The sequence below is a fragment of the Chionomys nivalis genome, chromosome 5 (genome assembly GCF_950005125.1).
Source record: "Chionomys nivalis chromosome 5, mChiNiv1.1, whole genome shotgun sequence".
Taxonomy (NCBI): domain Eukaryota; kingdom Metazoa; phylum Chordata; class Mammalia; order Rodentia; family Cricetidae; genus Chionomys; species Chionomys nivalis.
In genome coordinates, this window is record NC_080090.1 from 44,088,898 (window position 1) to 44,106,226 (window position 17,329).

General features: G+C 47.5%; 1 protein-coding gene across 2 annotated transcripts in view; it reads left to right on the plus strand.

Annotated features, from left to right (window-relative positions):
* The window catches only part of Rarb (retinoic acid receptor beta), a 145,840-nt gene that overhangs the window by 12,201 nt on the left and 116,310 nt on the right, over positions 1-17,329 (plus strand). The window contains exons 1-2 of one of the 2 annotated variants that reach the window (XM_057770021.1): positions 8,217-8,349; positions 13,976-14,124. Coding sequence is in view for 1 of the 2 variants with exons in the window: in XM_057770019.1 (XP_057626002.1) it covers positions 13,976-14,124 (149 nt within the window). In the remaining variant the exon portion in view is untranslated. Of the gene's footprint in view, positions 1-8,216; positions 8,350-13,975; positions 14,125-17,329 lie in introns of those variants that run through there. The other variant, XM_057770019.1, reaches the window with a different exon arrangement.

Consider the following 17,329-nt stretch of genomic DNA (forward strand, 5'->3'; position numbering starts at 1 on the left):
CCTGGAAAGGCTTCCCTCTTTGTAGAGGACCTCGTGGGTTGGCTTCCCTCTTTGTAGAGGACCTCGTGGGTTGGGCTCCAGCTTACTCTAGGGGGCATATCATGCGTCCATCCCAATCCTGGGTTTGCAGAAGACACAGTATTCCAACGTCTTCCGACCACTTTCCATTCATGTTCAACCTCTCAATAAACCTCCAAAGCAGAAAATGGGCTGTACTCTGTGGAAGCCTGTAGTTGTTTCTGGAAAGTTCCAACCACTCTCTTCTATAGGAGTTTCCCCTTAATACATCGCATGCGCATTGTCTGTAACCCAGGACCTGGCACACAACGGATGCTCAGAAATATGCCAGGTGTAGTTCACTGGAAATGAACTTGGATTGCAGAACCCCTCAGGTGGTCTCTGTCTTTGGTTGTTTAGATATTTGGTGGTTACTCAAACCAAAGGAAGTGATGTCAAGGCAGCTGCCAAAGCTGGGGTAGTTCCTGCCTGCTGCCGCAAGACCTTATGAGTATAAACTGGGAAACTGAAAACAGGAGCTGATTTCTTGTGGCTTTGGGCACTCTCAGTTGGTGGCAGTGGCAGCGTAATTTTTTTTTTTTCTGATGGCCTTTCCTGTTCATGAAGAACAATACCACTCCCCTCTTCCTCCCCTTCCACCCATCCCTGGAAGATGTGAAGAAAGAAAACAGAAATAAAGATAAAGCTCAAATTCAGAGACACTTGACCAAGTTTACTTCCTGCCTCAGTGCCTTCAAGCTGTGGCTGTCCTTACTGAAACGAGACTGTCCCATTATTACAGTGTTTACAAGGCTCACTGTGAGCTGGCACTTCTAGGAGGCAAGGAACCAAGGAGGAAGGCACTCCTGCTCCCCTCATCTTCCCGGAGAGCGTTTATGAGCAAGAGGGAAGCAGAGTTGACTCACAGTGACTGAGAAGCCCTGTGGATGCTGGGGCCCTCTCACCTGTGTGAGGGCAATCTACAAGACACTATACCAACCAGATTCAAGATGCTCCCATTTACTGAATGGGGAGGGCAGGCAGAAAGGGCTGGGAACCTCAGGACCCACAGAGCAAGTGCTCCCATGTGAAAGAAAAAAATACATTTTTAACAAAATGGGCAGTTGCTGTAATTGCTGTGCCCTACTGTTCAGCTCCCTCTATGTCCTGATTCATTAAATTATGTGCACACACAGGCTTATTATTTACAGATGTTTGCACTTTTAACTGGCTCATAGGAAACAGATGTTTCACAAAAGGTAAACAGGCCAGTGGTCTGAGCCCTCCTCTAGCGGGTATCAAGTGAGCCTAACGACCCATTAACTCAGGCCCTCTGTGATGGTTGCGCATTGCAGAGTCCAGTGTGGGGAGAAGAATTCGCACCCCCGCGGGAGAGAGTAAAACACAGCCATCCTATAAGCAGACATCCGCATCCCTGGGGAGGATGCACAGGTGACAGGTAGATAGCATTTGCCCACAAGCTCACTAGATGGGCTGGCGAGTTTTATAAGCAATTTGGGAACTAGGAAGGCAGCCCAGTGAAGAGGTTGTATTCCAAGGCTTGGGTCCACATACCCCTGGATGAGAAGCCCTACCACTGATAAAAATGACCTGATAAAAGTCAACTTCATGATGCCTGGTGCGGTGGCACACCGCGACAGTCCCAGTGCTCAGGAGGCAGAGAGGGGAGATTGCTGTGAGTTCAAAGCTACACGGTGAGGCCCCGTCTCAGGAGCAGAGCAACACAACAAAGGATCGGCATGACCAGTTTGTCACCTTGTCACATACTGGGCAGAAGCAGTAGAGACATAAGTGGACAGTGATTTTAAATCTTCAGAATTTGGGGGAGCAATGATGATCTCTCCAAAGTGCACAGTGAAACACATTGTTTATGAATTGCCAAGGGTTCTCTGCACAATCAAATGAGAAATTAACAATAAGTTTGTCCATATCAGATCGTTCTGTACACTGGAACAGCCACAGCCAGGGTGGAAGATGAAATATGAAATATTAAGGGACGTATCAGGTTTATTGCATATTTGACCGTGAAAGTGCATTTTATTTTGTCATATGGACCTTTAAAAAGTCCATATAATGGATTAAAGGTATTAAAACGCCCACATTCTGCCTGGCTGTAGGCCAGGAAGCAGACATGAAAAATAATCCCACTAGACAGAAGACGCAGGAAGGAATTCGAAAATGTATTTATGGCAAGCATGTTGACCTCTGTGACTAATAAAAATGTATCCACGAGGTGAGCTTTGCTGAAATGCCAGCCCCTTACAACACATTGTGGTGACAATGTCCTCCAAACATGGCCCGTTCTCTGTGACATATGGCTCTCTCTCTCTCTCTCTCTCTCTCTCTCTCTTCTAGAAGTGAGGGAATTCATAAATTTTATCCTATCTCGGGAGGGTGCTGTTAGGGGGAGGAGTCTTAATTTAGTTTACCTTTAAGTGTGGGTCAGCAGATTAGCTTAATCTGGGCCGTGGCCAGGCCACACCTATCTGTCACATTTTGCGGATGGCTGCACACTCCCTCGGCAGCAGAGTCCAGCTGCTTGGACTGAAGCTGTGAAGCCCATAGGGCCTGAAATATTTACTGTGTGTCAGTCGGTATGGACAACTTTGCTTCCAGACTTAAAAATCAAGCTGGACCTGGTGGGTCCTGCCTGTAGTCACTGTGTTTGGGAGGCAGAGGCGAAAGAATCACCTTGAGTTCCAGATCAGCCTGGACCTAGTGAGACCCTGTCTCAAACAAACCAACAAACCCTATAAAACTGAGATTACCTACATTAAAGAGCAGTGGGGAGGGATGTGCCTTATGATTACAAGGCTTACATGGGGGATATGAGAAGGCGGGTACTACTCAAGCCAGTTTCTGTCTGTGAGTCCTAGGCCACAGTATGGAGGCTCTAAACTGTGACTTCCTTGCTTACAGTCCTTCCTGTGACCTGACTGATCAGCTCTCCATCACCCTTGTCACCAGAAGGCTTATAGGGCAGTTCAGTGACAACATCCTGCCAATCATGTGCCAATACAGAGGATGACTGTCCCCAGGGCAGATCCCATCAGCTGAAGTCAGCTTAGAGCCGGCTCGCTCTCTTGGTTGTTATGGGCTCCACCCACATCTTGGGAAATCCAGGCAGCAAAGCTGCTGTGTGGCCCAGTGATGCTCCTGTGTGTGCGGCCATGGCCCATCACATCCTCTGCTTCTTGGTTCCGGCAGGCTGGCTGCTGTTTTCCAGGTGTCTGTCTGTGTGACAGCCTCTCCCAATAACTTGCTTGGTGAGAACTCAGCTGCATCTGCGTCACACTGGCTAGTCATGCCTGCCCCTGCTGCCTTGTCCACCCAAACAGTTCGTTATTTATTTGTGTATCTTTTATTTAATTTTGTAGGCTGGGTACCACTTTTTGCCCAGGGTAGCCTTATACTAACAGCAATCCTCCTGCCTCAGAACCTCATCCCAAGTGCTGGGATTATAGGTATGGACTCTGAAAGTGCTAGGCATCCTGGACTAGAGAACTGCCAAGGAGAACCCCTGGGGAAAGCAGCATCACAGAACTTTGGACAGGTGAACAGGGCATAGAAAGAAACACACAGTGAGAAATCAGAGGACTTGACTTGCTCACTTACATTGCCCCAAAGACTCTCTTGGCTCTGTTAGGAAATTACTATGGAGGGGGCAGTGGGAGAGAAGGGCAGCCAAGCCAGGAGGAGGTTTGGAAGGTGAAGAGCATTGACGCCCCCATCCCCAGAGTCACCCTGCCTGGGTGGCACCACTCTGTTCTGCTCAGGCAATGCACCAAGTGCTTTACAGTGTGTCTTTTAATATTTGCAATGACTCAATAAGGGGCATGCTATTGTTTTGTACCAGTAGAAAGTGGGGCTTGGAAAACCTCGAAAAAGTTAAAGAGAACCAAAGTCTCAAGCTGGGAAATGATGCACAATGGCTTTGAATCCAGGAAAGCTGGCTCAGGGGCTCATACTTTCAACCCTGCGCCTCAATCAAGCCATCTGTAAAAATGGACAGATATTTCAGATTATCCAAGAAAGCCCAAGCCTTGGGGGTTGCTCGCAGTTGGAACATTTTGAAGTTTCCTTTAGCAGTCCTTTAAGAAAGAAGTAAGACGAAGACACTTGGAAATGAGCAGCTCCCTCTCATAAGGGAGCCCAGTGAGGAAAGGGGGGGACCGAGCCATGGAGTCCAGCCGGGCTGTATGGTAAGCTGGTGACTGCAGAAACTCGAGTGGTTCTGAAGGAAACACCAGCACCTGTAAACCTGTGGCTGCTGTGGTACTGGGCTCTATCAGTAGCAGAACTGCTACACTTGTCACCTAAGGCCCAGGAGGGATGGGCACTGCGTCCAGTGTCTCAGTTCCATTCAGCTCCTGTATGGGACCTTCCACTTCAGCTGACAGCGGCAGCGGAGGCCATGGGCTCTGCTTTCTGACTCTTGTTTTTCTTCCTGCACCAAGTAAACTGGAAAAGTGGCACCTGCAGGGGCGAGGGAGACCCTGACGTGCCAGTGGCCTGCCTGCGAGGCCCCTTCCTGCGCTGACTGCTCAGGTCCCCAACCTAGGAAGGAAAAAGGTGTCATGCCCACCTCCCCGTCTCCTGATTTCTTAGTTTTCCAGTTTGTACGTTGTGCTAACTGGGAGTCTGTCTGTCTGTCCATCTGTCTGTCTGTCTCTAACATTTAGGGACCTCTAAAGAGCATATCAACTGTCTTCTCTTGAATCCAAGGCCAGTCAAGTCTAAAGACCTATCCAACAGGGTTCCCTGACCTCCAGCAACTCGCTTGTCTACCTTGTGCCCCTGGCTTCTTGCTTCAAAATGGCTCCTAAACCCAGTGCCCTCTCGGCTTCTGATAGGAATTAACACATGTAAAAAAGCTTAGAGCAGAATGTGGGTGACTAGCATACCACTGCTTAAATGTAACCTGGTACTATGGCTTGGTGCAGTTATTGGCTCAACTCCAGAGGCTCTTGTCATTCTTGTGGTGACACATAGACTTTCCCCATCTGCCCCAGCACTCCAATAACCAAGTGGGAGTGACTTTCCCTGTGTGTTTCCACGCCTCCTCCTCACTGTGGCCAATAAGGAATGCACTCCCCGAGGCAGTGAGCATGCATCCCCACCCCAGTCCCCAGAGTGGCCACTGAGCATCGCAGCAAAGGCGACTGACTGCCAGTGTCCATCTTGCATCTCTATTCCAGTTAGTAATGGACTCCCGTGACTCTCTTCACCTAGCTCAGCCTTTTCCGCTCGGCACTCTGTCATCTGGGCTCCATCACTTTATGTTTCGGGGAAAGGCCTTCAGTGGGCACTATGAGATGTCTCCTCCAGGGTGCCAGAGTCTTTCATCTCCTTTGTAGAGAAATCGGACACAGCTCTGACATGAGAGTTGGTTACAGAAAAGCAGCACAGAGGGGGCCACTCAAAAGGCACAGTGAGAGCCAATAGGGCAGGGAGAAGAGGATTCCCACTCGAGTGTGGCTTTATACAAGACTGTAACTCATGGCTCCGGGGAGAGCTTGCTCTGCTAATATATTACAAGGAAGGCATAAGGAGGTTCAGTCGGTCCTCCATCAGCTCTGTGTCACGTTGGTGGTCACTGGTCTTAGCTGTGGCCTCAGCAGCTAGCTGTTCTGTTTGCCCCCTTGTGTATTATTCCTACAGCAGAGGCTGCTGGTCCCCCATCTCTCCAGCAGCAGCCCCCACTGCAACAACTACGGTGTCCCCACAGGTGATGATTAAGAACATTGCCCTAGAAAAAGGAAGGTGGGAGGGAAATGCTTGCTGGAAAGGTCCTACCAGTTAGCATATATTGAGCCTTTACTGTATACCAGCCTATTAGTTAGCATTTATTTAGCCCTTACTGTATGTTAGTCTATTAACATTTATTGAGCCCTTAGTGTATGGAAGTCCAATGGTTATCATTTATTGAGCCCTTCCTGTATGTCAGGCAAGCTCCAACTATTGCTTCCCTTTCATCAACGAGAATTTTAGGAACATCTGAATTTTCAGGAAGGAAACACTGGGGCTCAGAGAGGTAGAGAAAACCCAACAGTCATTGTGTTCATGTGTGGGAGAGAGAGGGGCGGTCTGGCTGACCTGGCAGCTGAGCCTACAAACGCTCTTGGGCTCCACCACGAAGTCCATGCAGGCTCGTGATGTCATCAAGAGAACCTGGACTAGGAGAATTCAATTAGCCTATGTGATTTTAGACTGTAAATATTAGGTATTCAGCTGTAAGAAATAACACCGAAAAAACTCAAGGGAATGGATATGCAGCCAAGCAGAGTGCTGTTTCTGTGAAGAAATGTTTGCTTAAATTCCTGCTGGAGCTTCCTCAGAACATAACAATGGGCAAAGGATTTCAGTGTTGCCTCCTGAAAATTATCTCTCCACTACTTTCATTTTTTCTCCTCTTAACTTTTATTCTATGTTTTGAGACAAGAGCTAGCCTGGACTCACTGTAGCACAGGCCCGCCTCAAATGTATAATGCTCCTGCCTCGGCCTCCTGAGTACCACAATTGCAGATGTGAGCCAGCACAGCCAGGTTTCTTGTTGCTTTTTGTAAGGCTGATGGCCAACCTGGCTTTCACACGTATTTATCATGCACAAATAAAGACGGTGTTTGCACGATGGACACTTTAATACTCCCATTTTCGTCTGATTTCCACTTGGGAGATTTGAGCACACAGAACAGGGTCCGTACAATAGCCACGTTAAAAGTTACGAGAGTCCTGATTGAGGAGTAGGATGTGGACTGGAACCACGTGGCATTGGTGAAAATATGACATCACCAACCGTAGTAAAAGCCATTCCCAGGAGTGTTGTCTCCTGCTGCTGGTGGTGAGCTTAGTCGTATGGAGTCGGAGGGTAAATGACAGGTCCCGGGGTTTCACTCTCTCTTTGAGGCCCGGAGCTCGGGTCATGTCAGTGTTGAGAAATCATGCATGTGGATGAAAGAAAGAGGGTTTCACAGCTCCACCGTTCTCACGTTAGTGACTCTCAGCAGACAGAGCCCAGTGAAATCCCAGGCCGAAAAACAAGCAAGGGAGGTGGAAAAGGAAGCAAAAAGTGAGTTTTCTGGACAGTGATTCTGTCCCATCAGAGCATGGAGCCCTGCTCCGCCCTCTCCTGTGGTTTTGGGGAGGAGGGATGGGTTAGCAGGATCAGAAACATAGTAAGTGCTCAGTAGACAATAGATACTGTTCCTGCAGGTTCCTTCCTGATAACTTTGAGCCCAGCGCTGGCTGGAAGCCACAACCAAATGCGTGAGAGAGAAGAGGGTTTCTGGTTTATGGCAAGCTAATCCCTCAGAGCCTACATCTTAACTCGTGAAACATTTACCTCAAGGTGCACAGGGAAGCTGATGGAGCTCCCAAGCCAACCAGACCTGGCAAAATGGAAGCAGGAGGCGATGAGGACCGTGGGCGCATATTTTCACGTAAAAGTATCTAAATACTAATGCACACAGGAATGTCTTAACAATAACCTGAATAAGGGCCAGGGGCTGTACTTTGAAAACCAAAGATTTCTTCAGCGGCTCAGAAAGTCTTCTGACTTTATGTCCTCGCCATCGAGCCTTTGCAACCCCTGCCCGTGTCCAGAACCTGTTCCATGTGTGGTCAGAGTAGGAGGGAGTCTCACATGCCTTCTGCTTCTCTAGGATCAGTGCTGATCTGGGCAAGCACACACAGCGCCAGGGTCACCGGCAGGTTACTGAGTCAGGACGCCAAGGCTGGGGTGGGGTTTCCCTTCTCTGCCCCTCCTCCCTGTCCGGTGAAGCATCCTCGGGCTCCACCACCGGCAGCCGGAGCTCCTAGCTAATCACACACTTGCTAGCCTCCCTATGTGAGGCCAGGGAGCCTCCTCCCCAGGCCTGGTTGGTGCAAAGTCTCCCGCCCACCCCCACCCCCACCCCCATCCCCACCCCCGGTGTGTCCCCAAGCCTGCAAACGACGGGTTAATAAAAAGGCTTTGCAGGCTCGCTCGCGCATGCGCGCACGCAACAGCCAGATCTGGTTCTAATTACTTGTACTTTAGTTGAACTTTGGCGTTTCCTTTGACTTTCTCCCCTATGTATGTGAGCCGAGCTGTGGGCTTTGCGATCCTACCGCGAATCCTCAGAAAAGTGGGGCGGGGGAGGTGAGGTGCTTTCAGATCGGCTCTCTGGTGCCAGCAAAAATCAAACCTAACTGGATGTTTTGACCAAATACAACGTCGCCATTCGCCCTTAATTAGCTGCAGTGAGTTCTACCCGCCGACCCCAGAGCTAGGCTCCAAATTCTCCAGGGACTGTGCAGGAAATGCCTTTTGCTTTACAGCTCCATTTCCACGTAAGTATCAGCTGCCCAGAGGCTGCATTAAAATACTGTCTTAATCAGAAGGTTCTAGTAAAGAGGCAAGCCTTTCATGCCGCCTGATGCCCGCCTGCCTCTAATCAAACCGAACACAGAATCCTGTAATCTGTCAACAGGGGCTAGTGGGCTGTAAATTAGCTCTCTCAAAGGCCAAGGAATCTACAGAGCTCTTAAGTGCGCTATCTGCTCCTTAATCTAACCTTTAGAAACATGCCAAGCACGAAAGGAATTGTGAGACAGCTATTGTTGGGGACGTTCTGTGTGTTTAAGGGACACTCAGGTGCTTTGTTGACACCAGGACATTTATACTGTGTTTTTCCAGGTGAGTCCCAGTTACCGAGAGCAACACCCACTTCACAGGCAGCTATGTTTAGATTCTTCTTCTGTTTTGTTTTAAGATTTTTTTTTCTTCTTTTTTGCTTTATTTGTGGACCAAGCCAACCCCTAGAGCCATGACAGTGTTTAAGAATGTTTCCTCAGGAATGGTACTGGTCCTATTTTTTGCTGACCTAAGGGGCATAGACTTTATCAGACAACCTAGGTGTGCAGGTAGGAGCCCTGTGCTGGCTGAGGTCCTTGGACCCCAGGAGCCTGTTGCCAGTCCCAGTGGGAGGGGGCAGAAACTGAGCCAGGGTTCAAACCTTTGACTGTGTCTGTCAGTTTCTAGCTGCTGCTTTGGAGGGATCTTTGCTTTCCTCTGTCTCTATTTTGTAGCCATTCCTTCTGGTTTTGGTTGTGATCAGTTCATGAACCGTGTGGAGTGGGAAGAGGCCCTTCACCACAGACCTGCTCTTAGCTGTGAGGTGCTCTTGGTATGGGGCATGCTTTGAGGAACACTGGTAGGGAGGAATGAGACTGGGACAGCAGGGTCAAGAATTCAAAGCCAACCTTAGCAAAATAGTGAATTTGAGGCTAGCCTGGGCTACATAGGAGAATGTCTCAAAACAAACAAACAAACAAACAAAAAAACAGGCTGGAAGGAAGAAAGGAAAGGCAAGGCCAACAAATCTATGTTTTCAAAGACCAGCCTGTGTGCATTGTAACAGTGTTTCAAAGACTCTTAGAACAAGTTTGGCTCCATCTTAGTTCTCAAAGGCCCCAGTCTCCAAGATACATGTATTCCCAAGCAGGTCTGTCGCCTCTCTCCTGCATGAAGATGAGCCCAGGCATTCTTCAACTGAATGGCCTGGCTCCCCTCCTCTGCCCATACCATAGCAAAGAAGCCAACAACCTGTTTGTAGTTTGGATTATAATGTGGGTTGGGGAGACAGTGACCTAATGAAACAGAGTTCTACACATTTGGTAAGGAAACAAGCAAGCAATGGATAAAAGCAAGAGTTCAGCACCAGCTGGGAATTACTTCTTAAAGACGGACTCCCTGGCGTGCGGTCCTCCAGGATGGCTTCAGGACCCTTGCTTTACTGAATGACACAACAGGAGCCTCTTTCCTCCCTGGGAAGAGCGGAAAGCTGCTTTGGGGAGCCCTTTGAGAATGCTGAATGAGCTAATACAGAACTCATTGTCTGCTGAGCCGGCAGAGGTTTCCAGCAAAAATTTTTATCATTCCATGGACTGATTGTGCTTGCCTGGAATAAGGAAGAAAATGTTTGAGGCCTCTCAAGGGCATTTGATGAATCCAACTCTAATTTAAAGGGACTAATAGATTATTGATTTAAGCAGGGTGACCGTGAGCAGATCAATGGCTAAGCCATCTGTATCCACCTTAAATACCAAAGGTGTCCAGTGAAAGGGGATCCACCTTAAATACCAAACTGTCCCTGGAAGGAGAGCTACCTCCTTCCCCCACCCTCACCCCCAAGATTCCCACCTCTTTGTGAGAGGGAGGGAGGCAGGAAGAGGAACTCTAATAAACTGAGCCAGAGTGTGTTTATGCTACATTGCTAAAGACCAAGTGATTCCATTGAACAAAGCCTCCGAGCCTTTTATCTTGGTGCCACATCCTGGTTTCCATTCTAGAACACGCCTTGGAATGTTTGCCTTCCGCCAACTTTGTTGCTACTGAAATCTGAAATTTTCATTTTATTCCCTTTGGTTTTGTGGCACTTTAAGCACTGTAGGTAACATAGAGGAGATATAAGACCACACACTACAGAAAAATATACAGTTTGTTTATCCAGTACTGGGGATTCAACCCAAGGACTCGTGGATGCTAGGCAAATGCCCGCCCTCTTTAAAATCTTTGGGGATTTTGGACGTCTCCAGGCCTCGCATGGTCTTTACTATGTCTCACGCTTTTTGCGATTAGCTCATTCCCCATTTTGCTTCCTCACTGGGAAGATAAGATGCTGGGTTCCTTCAGTACAGGTATTTGAAGTGACATATTTATGGAAATTGCCACCCACTTTCGAAACTCAGGGCATGGCTATGACAGCTGAGTCCGGTTCGGACAGGACTCTATTTACTCCAATCGTAGAGCTGCCGGAGCAGGTGTTCCACAGAAGTGCATGCCTCCCTCACGTGAGGAAGAGAGTGTGAGCTAACGGTGGCTCTGGAGAGCTGTTGGTTCTTGTGGGGGAAACCAGAAACATGCCCATCAGCCCAGCCTGAAGATGGGCATTGGAGGATGGCCGTGAATGTGGACAGACTTTCCAGAAGTCAGTTTACCAGTCTGAATTAAACCCTAACAAAATCACATTGAGACACAATCTCTATTCAATTTCATGATTACAATTCTGAGCATTGATCCCAAAGAAACAGCTGGAAACACACGGAGATTGGCTGTGAAGATGGTCATTGCAGGAAAAGTACTAAGAAGGAGCTCGAGTCATGATGCCATAAACCAAACTGTGCCCCGGTCTCAGTAGAATTCCACTTCAGTAAGCAAGCAAAGGCATTTGCGTGCACGGAAAGAAGTCTGGCCAGGATGTCCCAGAAGCACGAGGGGGTGTCTAAACGAAGAGACTGTGAGAGATGCATGTGCCCACTCACGCCTGAACTTTGTTACAATTTTGCCAAGATAGATGTGTTCATTTTAATAAGTACTGTTTTCTTGTGGATGCCATGATTTCTTCCCAGCTTTCAGAAGGACACTCAGAAGAGTGAGGGTGCCTTCCCTTTAGGGGTTCTTCTCAAGCCAGCCCCTCCCTGTCTGCTGGACTCCTGGCATCATTCACCACCTTTTCCTGAGCCAGGGCTTCCGTGTGCCAGAGAAAAACAAGACTGATGTCTTCATCACTGTCCTCGGATCTGACCTGTAAAGACCAGAGTGGATTTATCTACTAGGGCCCTAATGATTTTATTCCAAGATTCTCATGAATTATGAAAATACTATAATTCTAGTTGATTCCGTTCCAAAGGGCTAATTAGTTTTTTTAAGGAAGAAATGAGCATAAGAGTGCTTTTTGATTTCAGATTTTATCACTTTACTGCTTCAAAGAGCACTTAGTGTTTGAAAAGAGAAAAAAAGGGGGAAAAGTTCATGAATTAGTTCAACCAGTGTTCATTGATCATCTGCTCTATAAGAAGAACCCGAGTCTTGGCTCACATCTGTGAACTCTGCTGATGGGATTTCTGGCCTCACGAAGACTGTGTGTATGTGTGTGAGGGGGGATTCTAAAATATGAAGTTGTACGTTCTAAATTTTGACAACAGTTAAAAATTTATAGAAAATAAGAGAAAATAACATGACACCGTGACCAGGGATAAGGAGGGGCCATTTTGTTTGCTTTCTGTCTTTTGGATTTGTGCTGGCTATTTCCCGTGGTGTCATGCGTGCCAAGCAAGGTCTACCACTGAGCAACCCTCCCTTCCACAGCAAGGACTCTTCAGAGAAGCCAACTCTGAGAGAGTAGCCTTCCTCTGAGATCTAAGAGATAAATACTAGCCAAGCCTGGATGGTCTTGGGGTTTGTAGGCGGGGAAAATGGTCAGTATGGTTATTTCCTCACCTGTCTGGGACAGGGTCTGGCTATGTTCCAAGCCTAGCCTAGAGCTCCTGGCATCGGGCCTCTGTCTTCCCTTCGTGGCTGGAGCTATAGGCCCAGACAGAGCCAGTGTCTCACATTGCTCTTTGAGTTTGTCTTGTTTAAAAGGCGAACCGAAAGCAATTATTTAGAACTCAACCAATGAGGGAGCCATGCAAGATGAGCCTCACTGAGGGAGGACATGTCTTGAAAAGCCCCCTGAAGAGCATGGTAAGGACTCTGACCTCAGTCGTGACTGTTGGAGGCCCCCGTAGGCAGGTGACAGGTTAATTTTAACCTTTGAATAATTATCTTGCCGGCACCAATGCAAGGGTTGAGTGCAGACTCAGGGAGCTGGGGAAGACTCTGCTGAAGCTGAGAATGTTGGGCCCAGTGTGGGAGCTTCCAACTGGGACAGCGTGGGGTTAGCAGCAGGCGCAGCCAGTGGAGGAACTTGGGGGCTGTAAGTATGGTTACAGAAGAAACTAGCCAAGAAAGTGCCTCACTGGCATAATTACTAACGGTGTAACAACTAGAATCTTGATAATCTTTGGAAATACTCTGTGCCTTGTAAAGTGATTTGGAGGCTGGAAGCTTCTGGAACACCATTTGACTCCTTTCGATTGTCCTCTTCGTATTTATGGGTTCTGTGTGCCTGCAGGAAGCCAGGGCCAGTTCCTGCTCTGACTTTGGTGGGAGAACATTCTGGTCCAAGAATCACAAATTTCCGTCTCAGTGGAGTTTGAGCTGTTGGATAATGAAAACGGGGATTGTGAGGTTTCTAGTCTGGAATCAAAAGCTAGGCATGGTGGCATATGACTATGCCATAACATCAGGGAAACAGTGGCAGAAGAAGTGGGAGTTCGAGGTTGGTCTGGCCTATAATAATGATCCACTTTCCTAAAATAAATAAATGTACACATCCATGTCCAGAATACAGATGTCCACAAGTTAGAAGTTACTTAAGTGTGACCTCCTCCATCGCCAGCATGAACACCAACCTAGGGTTTTATCGAAATGTACCTTTTACTTGTTCCAAGCTTGCAGCTGCATTTTCTAAGCTCAGGGTGGTTGGTGCTGCAGGATCAGGGCCAGCTCAAAGCAGTGCAGGGCTTCCCAAAGCCATGATTTTTACCCATTATGGCTCCATGGCAAAAGCCCGGCCACATATACCCGCAGCACTGGGCTTTGACTTCAACACTCTTTATTTTGTTGTAATGAACAGACAAACAAACAAATCATTTTTGGTTGCGTGAGCAATAGCATCAGACAATACACCCACGACTAGATAAAGGAAAGCCAGGGGAAACAGAAGAGAGATCCAGGGCTTGTCCAAAGGGCTGACTTTGGACTTTGGTTCCACCCTCTCTCTGCTGGTCTTGGACAAGGCTCTCTGCCTGAAGGACCTGTGTTGAATTTCTGTTTCTCCTGGGTCACTTGGGATCCCTTGCCCTCATGGTGCCTGCGAACTTCAAGTTAGATACAAGTGAGGTTGCTTTTGCAGGGGTCCTTCAGCATCAGTCCTCAGGGGACGGGAACTAGGACAACTGCTTCTGTGGGCTTAATCCTGCTAGGGTTATGGCTTAAGCTTGGAGCTGAGATGTTGGAAGTGATTGGGGAAAGCCTAAAGGAACTGAAATGTGTTTTCTCTTGTTTCCCTCCCTCCCTTCTCTACCTCAGCAATTGAGACACAGAGTACCAGCTCTGAGGAGCTCGTCCCGAGCCCACCATCTCCACTTCCTCCTCCTCGGGTCTACAAGCCCTGTTTTGTCTGCCAGGACAAGTCATCGGGGTACCACTATGGCGTCAGTGCCTGTGAGGGCTGCAAGGTGAGTAACCCAGTGCCTCAACTCCTCCTTTGCCCTTGGCACCAGTATGGCGTCAGTGCCTTGAGGGGTACAAGGTGAGTGCCCCAGTGCCTCAGCTCCTCATTTCCCCCTAGCTCTCATGATGTGACCTCCCCCATTCCAGAAGTGAGCTAGCTTGACAGCTACAGCATCACCTCCAGCTGGGCTGTAGCTTGGCTGCATCTCATGGTTTCTGTCACCCGCTTTCATTTCTTTAGTTTAAAGTTCAGAAATGTCTGTAAATGAGTGACTGAGACCAAACAGTCCTGGGCCTTTAAAATGCGCTACCACCACCCCTGCCCTGGCTCTGCCAAGTTCTTTCTTGCTAAGAACCTTTTGAAGGAGTCCTAAGCAGCATGTCTCCGTTTCTCTTGGGACATGCCATCTGGTGTCTTTGTACTTCTATTTTATTTTTAAATATATGACTGACAGTCCACCGAAACAACTTGCAGAGAGCCAAGGTTGAAATTGGGATTTATCTCCTGGCTGCCTCCCTCAGCCCCGTGGCCTTTGAATTACGCTTTGATTCTCAGCTTGTACAGACTCGCTACTGTCGATGCACCGTAAATTCAGCAAAGCTGGATTAAAGCTCCTGCCCACAGAACCCTGGAGGCTGAACATGTGTCAGACAGGAGATGGCTGCTTTGAATCAGGCTAGATAACGATTATCAAGCCCAAGAGGCATAACTGAGCGAAAAGAGGTCCTTGTGATCTTAAGAAACCAAAAGAGACTCAGAGGCAGATGCGACGTATCCACCGAAATGTCTCCAAGGAACTGTGTTGTCTTGAGTCAGCCCTTCCCTAGATATGGAGCTGCTGTCTAGTTCTATCTGGCTGCTCAGGTGTGGTGTTTTATATCTAGACTGCACGATTCGCCGAGATTGTTAAGGCGCTAGAACTTTACAGGCTCTCTGGCATGGGGCTTATCAACACGAACAGTTTCTGCGCTTCTTGGTCAGACACCGTTGGGTAGTGTGTCAGTGATGGCTCGACGTCTTCATGGCACAGCCCTTCTCCATAGTTCACAGTTCTGTGAAAGAAGTACACAAGGTGTCCAGAGCAACATGCCGAGAGCCAATTCAGTCAAGGCTCAGCCTAGCGTCGACAGGTCAGAAGACCCTTTATGGGAGCAGCTCTGAGGAGCCGTCTCAAGAAGTGGCTATGGGGTGGGAGCCCCTGGCTTGTAGTCTATTGGTTTTCCATATGAGCAGTACGGGCCCTGCTCTCCTCCTCAGTCCTCCCAGAATGGGTGCTTAATGGCATAGAATGAACAAACGTGTAAATATCACTCAGTTCCGCAAAGCAAGGGCAAGAGTTTACTCCTTTTATCAATCATTTTAAGAAACATGATATTTTACCGTGTAAAATCAGTTTTGGAAAATGCACATTAAGAGTCCTGCTCTCCCTGGGAATGTGAGACTTGCTTTCAAGTGACTCTCTTCCCTTCTGTCATTGCCAAGGTGACAGCTGGCACTGGCTAAGCCACTTGTACTCATATACCTGCAACCTAGTGCTCACCGTAGCTGGATCCATGTAAACACCTCTAACATTTGAGGGCTTCCGTGGAAAGCTGGGGCAGTCAGTCCACTTGTTGCATAATAAGAAAACAGCTCAGTCTGTGATGGTCATTTGAAAGGTAAGCGAAGAGATACTTTTAATTTATTTACTATGTAGTTATTAGATAGGGCTGTTGCAAGGAGCTGTTTGTTCATTCTCAGCCGCTTAACCCCAAGATAATCACACAGAAACTATATTATTTAAAACACTGCTTGGTCAATTACTTAAGCATATTGCTAACTAGCTCTTACATCTAGAATTAACCCATCTACATTATTTTATATTTTACTATGAGGCTCATGGCCTACCAGCAAGGTTCTGGCATCTGTCTCCAGCAGGGCTACATGGCTTCTCTCTGACTCTGCCTTCTTTCTCCCAGCATTCAGTTTAGTTTTCCCCACCTAGCTCTGTTCCCCTATAGCTCTTCTATAGTCCCAAAGTAGTTTCTTTATTAACCAATGATATTCACAGCATACAGAGGGGAATCCCACATCACAGGGTCTCACTATGTAGCCCAGGATAGCCTGGAACTCACAGTCATCCAGGTGCCTCAATCTCCTGACTGCCAGGATTACAGACATTAGTTACCCCGTCATCAAAAAACATGCCTCTTGCTTTCCAAACAATTTTCAGTTATCTCAAACCCCGAAAGGCGTGGCAGCTTCCTTCTTGCACTAAGGCCAGGAAGGACAGCACCAGGCTTGTCCTTCCTCCCTCAGGCAGATGCCCGACCTGCAGGGTAAGCAGTTTGAGGCACAAACTGTTCTCATCAGCCACTGCTCAGCTAATTCTCTGACCTCCTGTTTTATTGTGGAATTCTGACTCTCTTTAGGAAAAACCCCAACAAAAATAAACCCACGCCAGCACAAATAGCTGATAAACTCGGTTAAGGGAACCTGAGTCTCGGGGTGGGAAAGCCTTTCACCAGAACCATGATCTAGACCAGGTCATGGAGTTCCCAGCATAAGTGGAATTGGAACACTGGGTTCTGGAGGTGGCTGGATGCTGGCTGGCTTTCCCCTAGTGGTAGGGGAAAACTTTCCCTGCATTTGAACTGGCTGAGAAAATAGTGCAGAAACTGAGAGAAACAAAAACAATGAGAAGGTAAAACTGTAATGTACCCTGAAAAAAATAACAAAATATTTAAGTACAAAATACACTCTTACTGGTTATTTAACACACCAATATAGTCAGTGTCTGAAAACTAGAAAGCAGCATGGTTCTTCTTCAGGGAAAAATCAGTTAAAAGTCAGTGTTTATGTGAATTTATAGATTTTGATTTTATAAAAATAAGCTGTTACATTGTATAACCAATTTTAAATGGCTTTTTATATTTAATTTTTTTGTAGTCAAAATTTACTCAACTACATAGCTTCATCGCTGATACAATTAATACAATTTCTGGTGGTTATATTATAAATTATCTAATTAGCCCCTATTATCTAATAAGGCACTTCTGATTTGCATCTTCTATAAATAATACTTCATAGTTTTTGGTATACCTGTGGATAACTTAGTAACAAAAGACAGTATGTCAGTGGGCATTATGGAAGGGTGTGTGAGCATGGGTGTAGGTGGTGGTGGGGTTACTGGGGATTGAACCTAAGGCCTTGTGCATACTAGGCAAGCA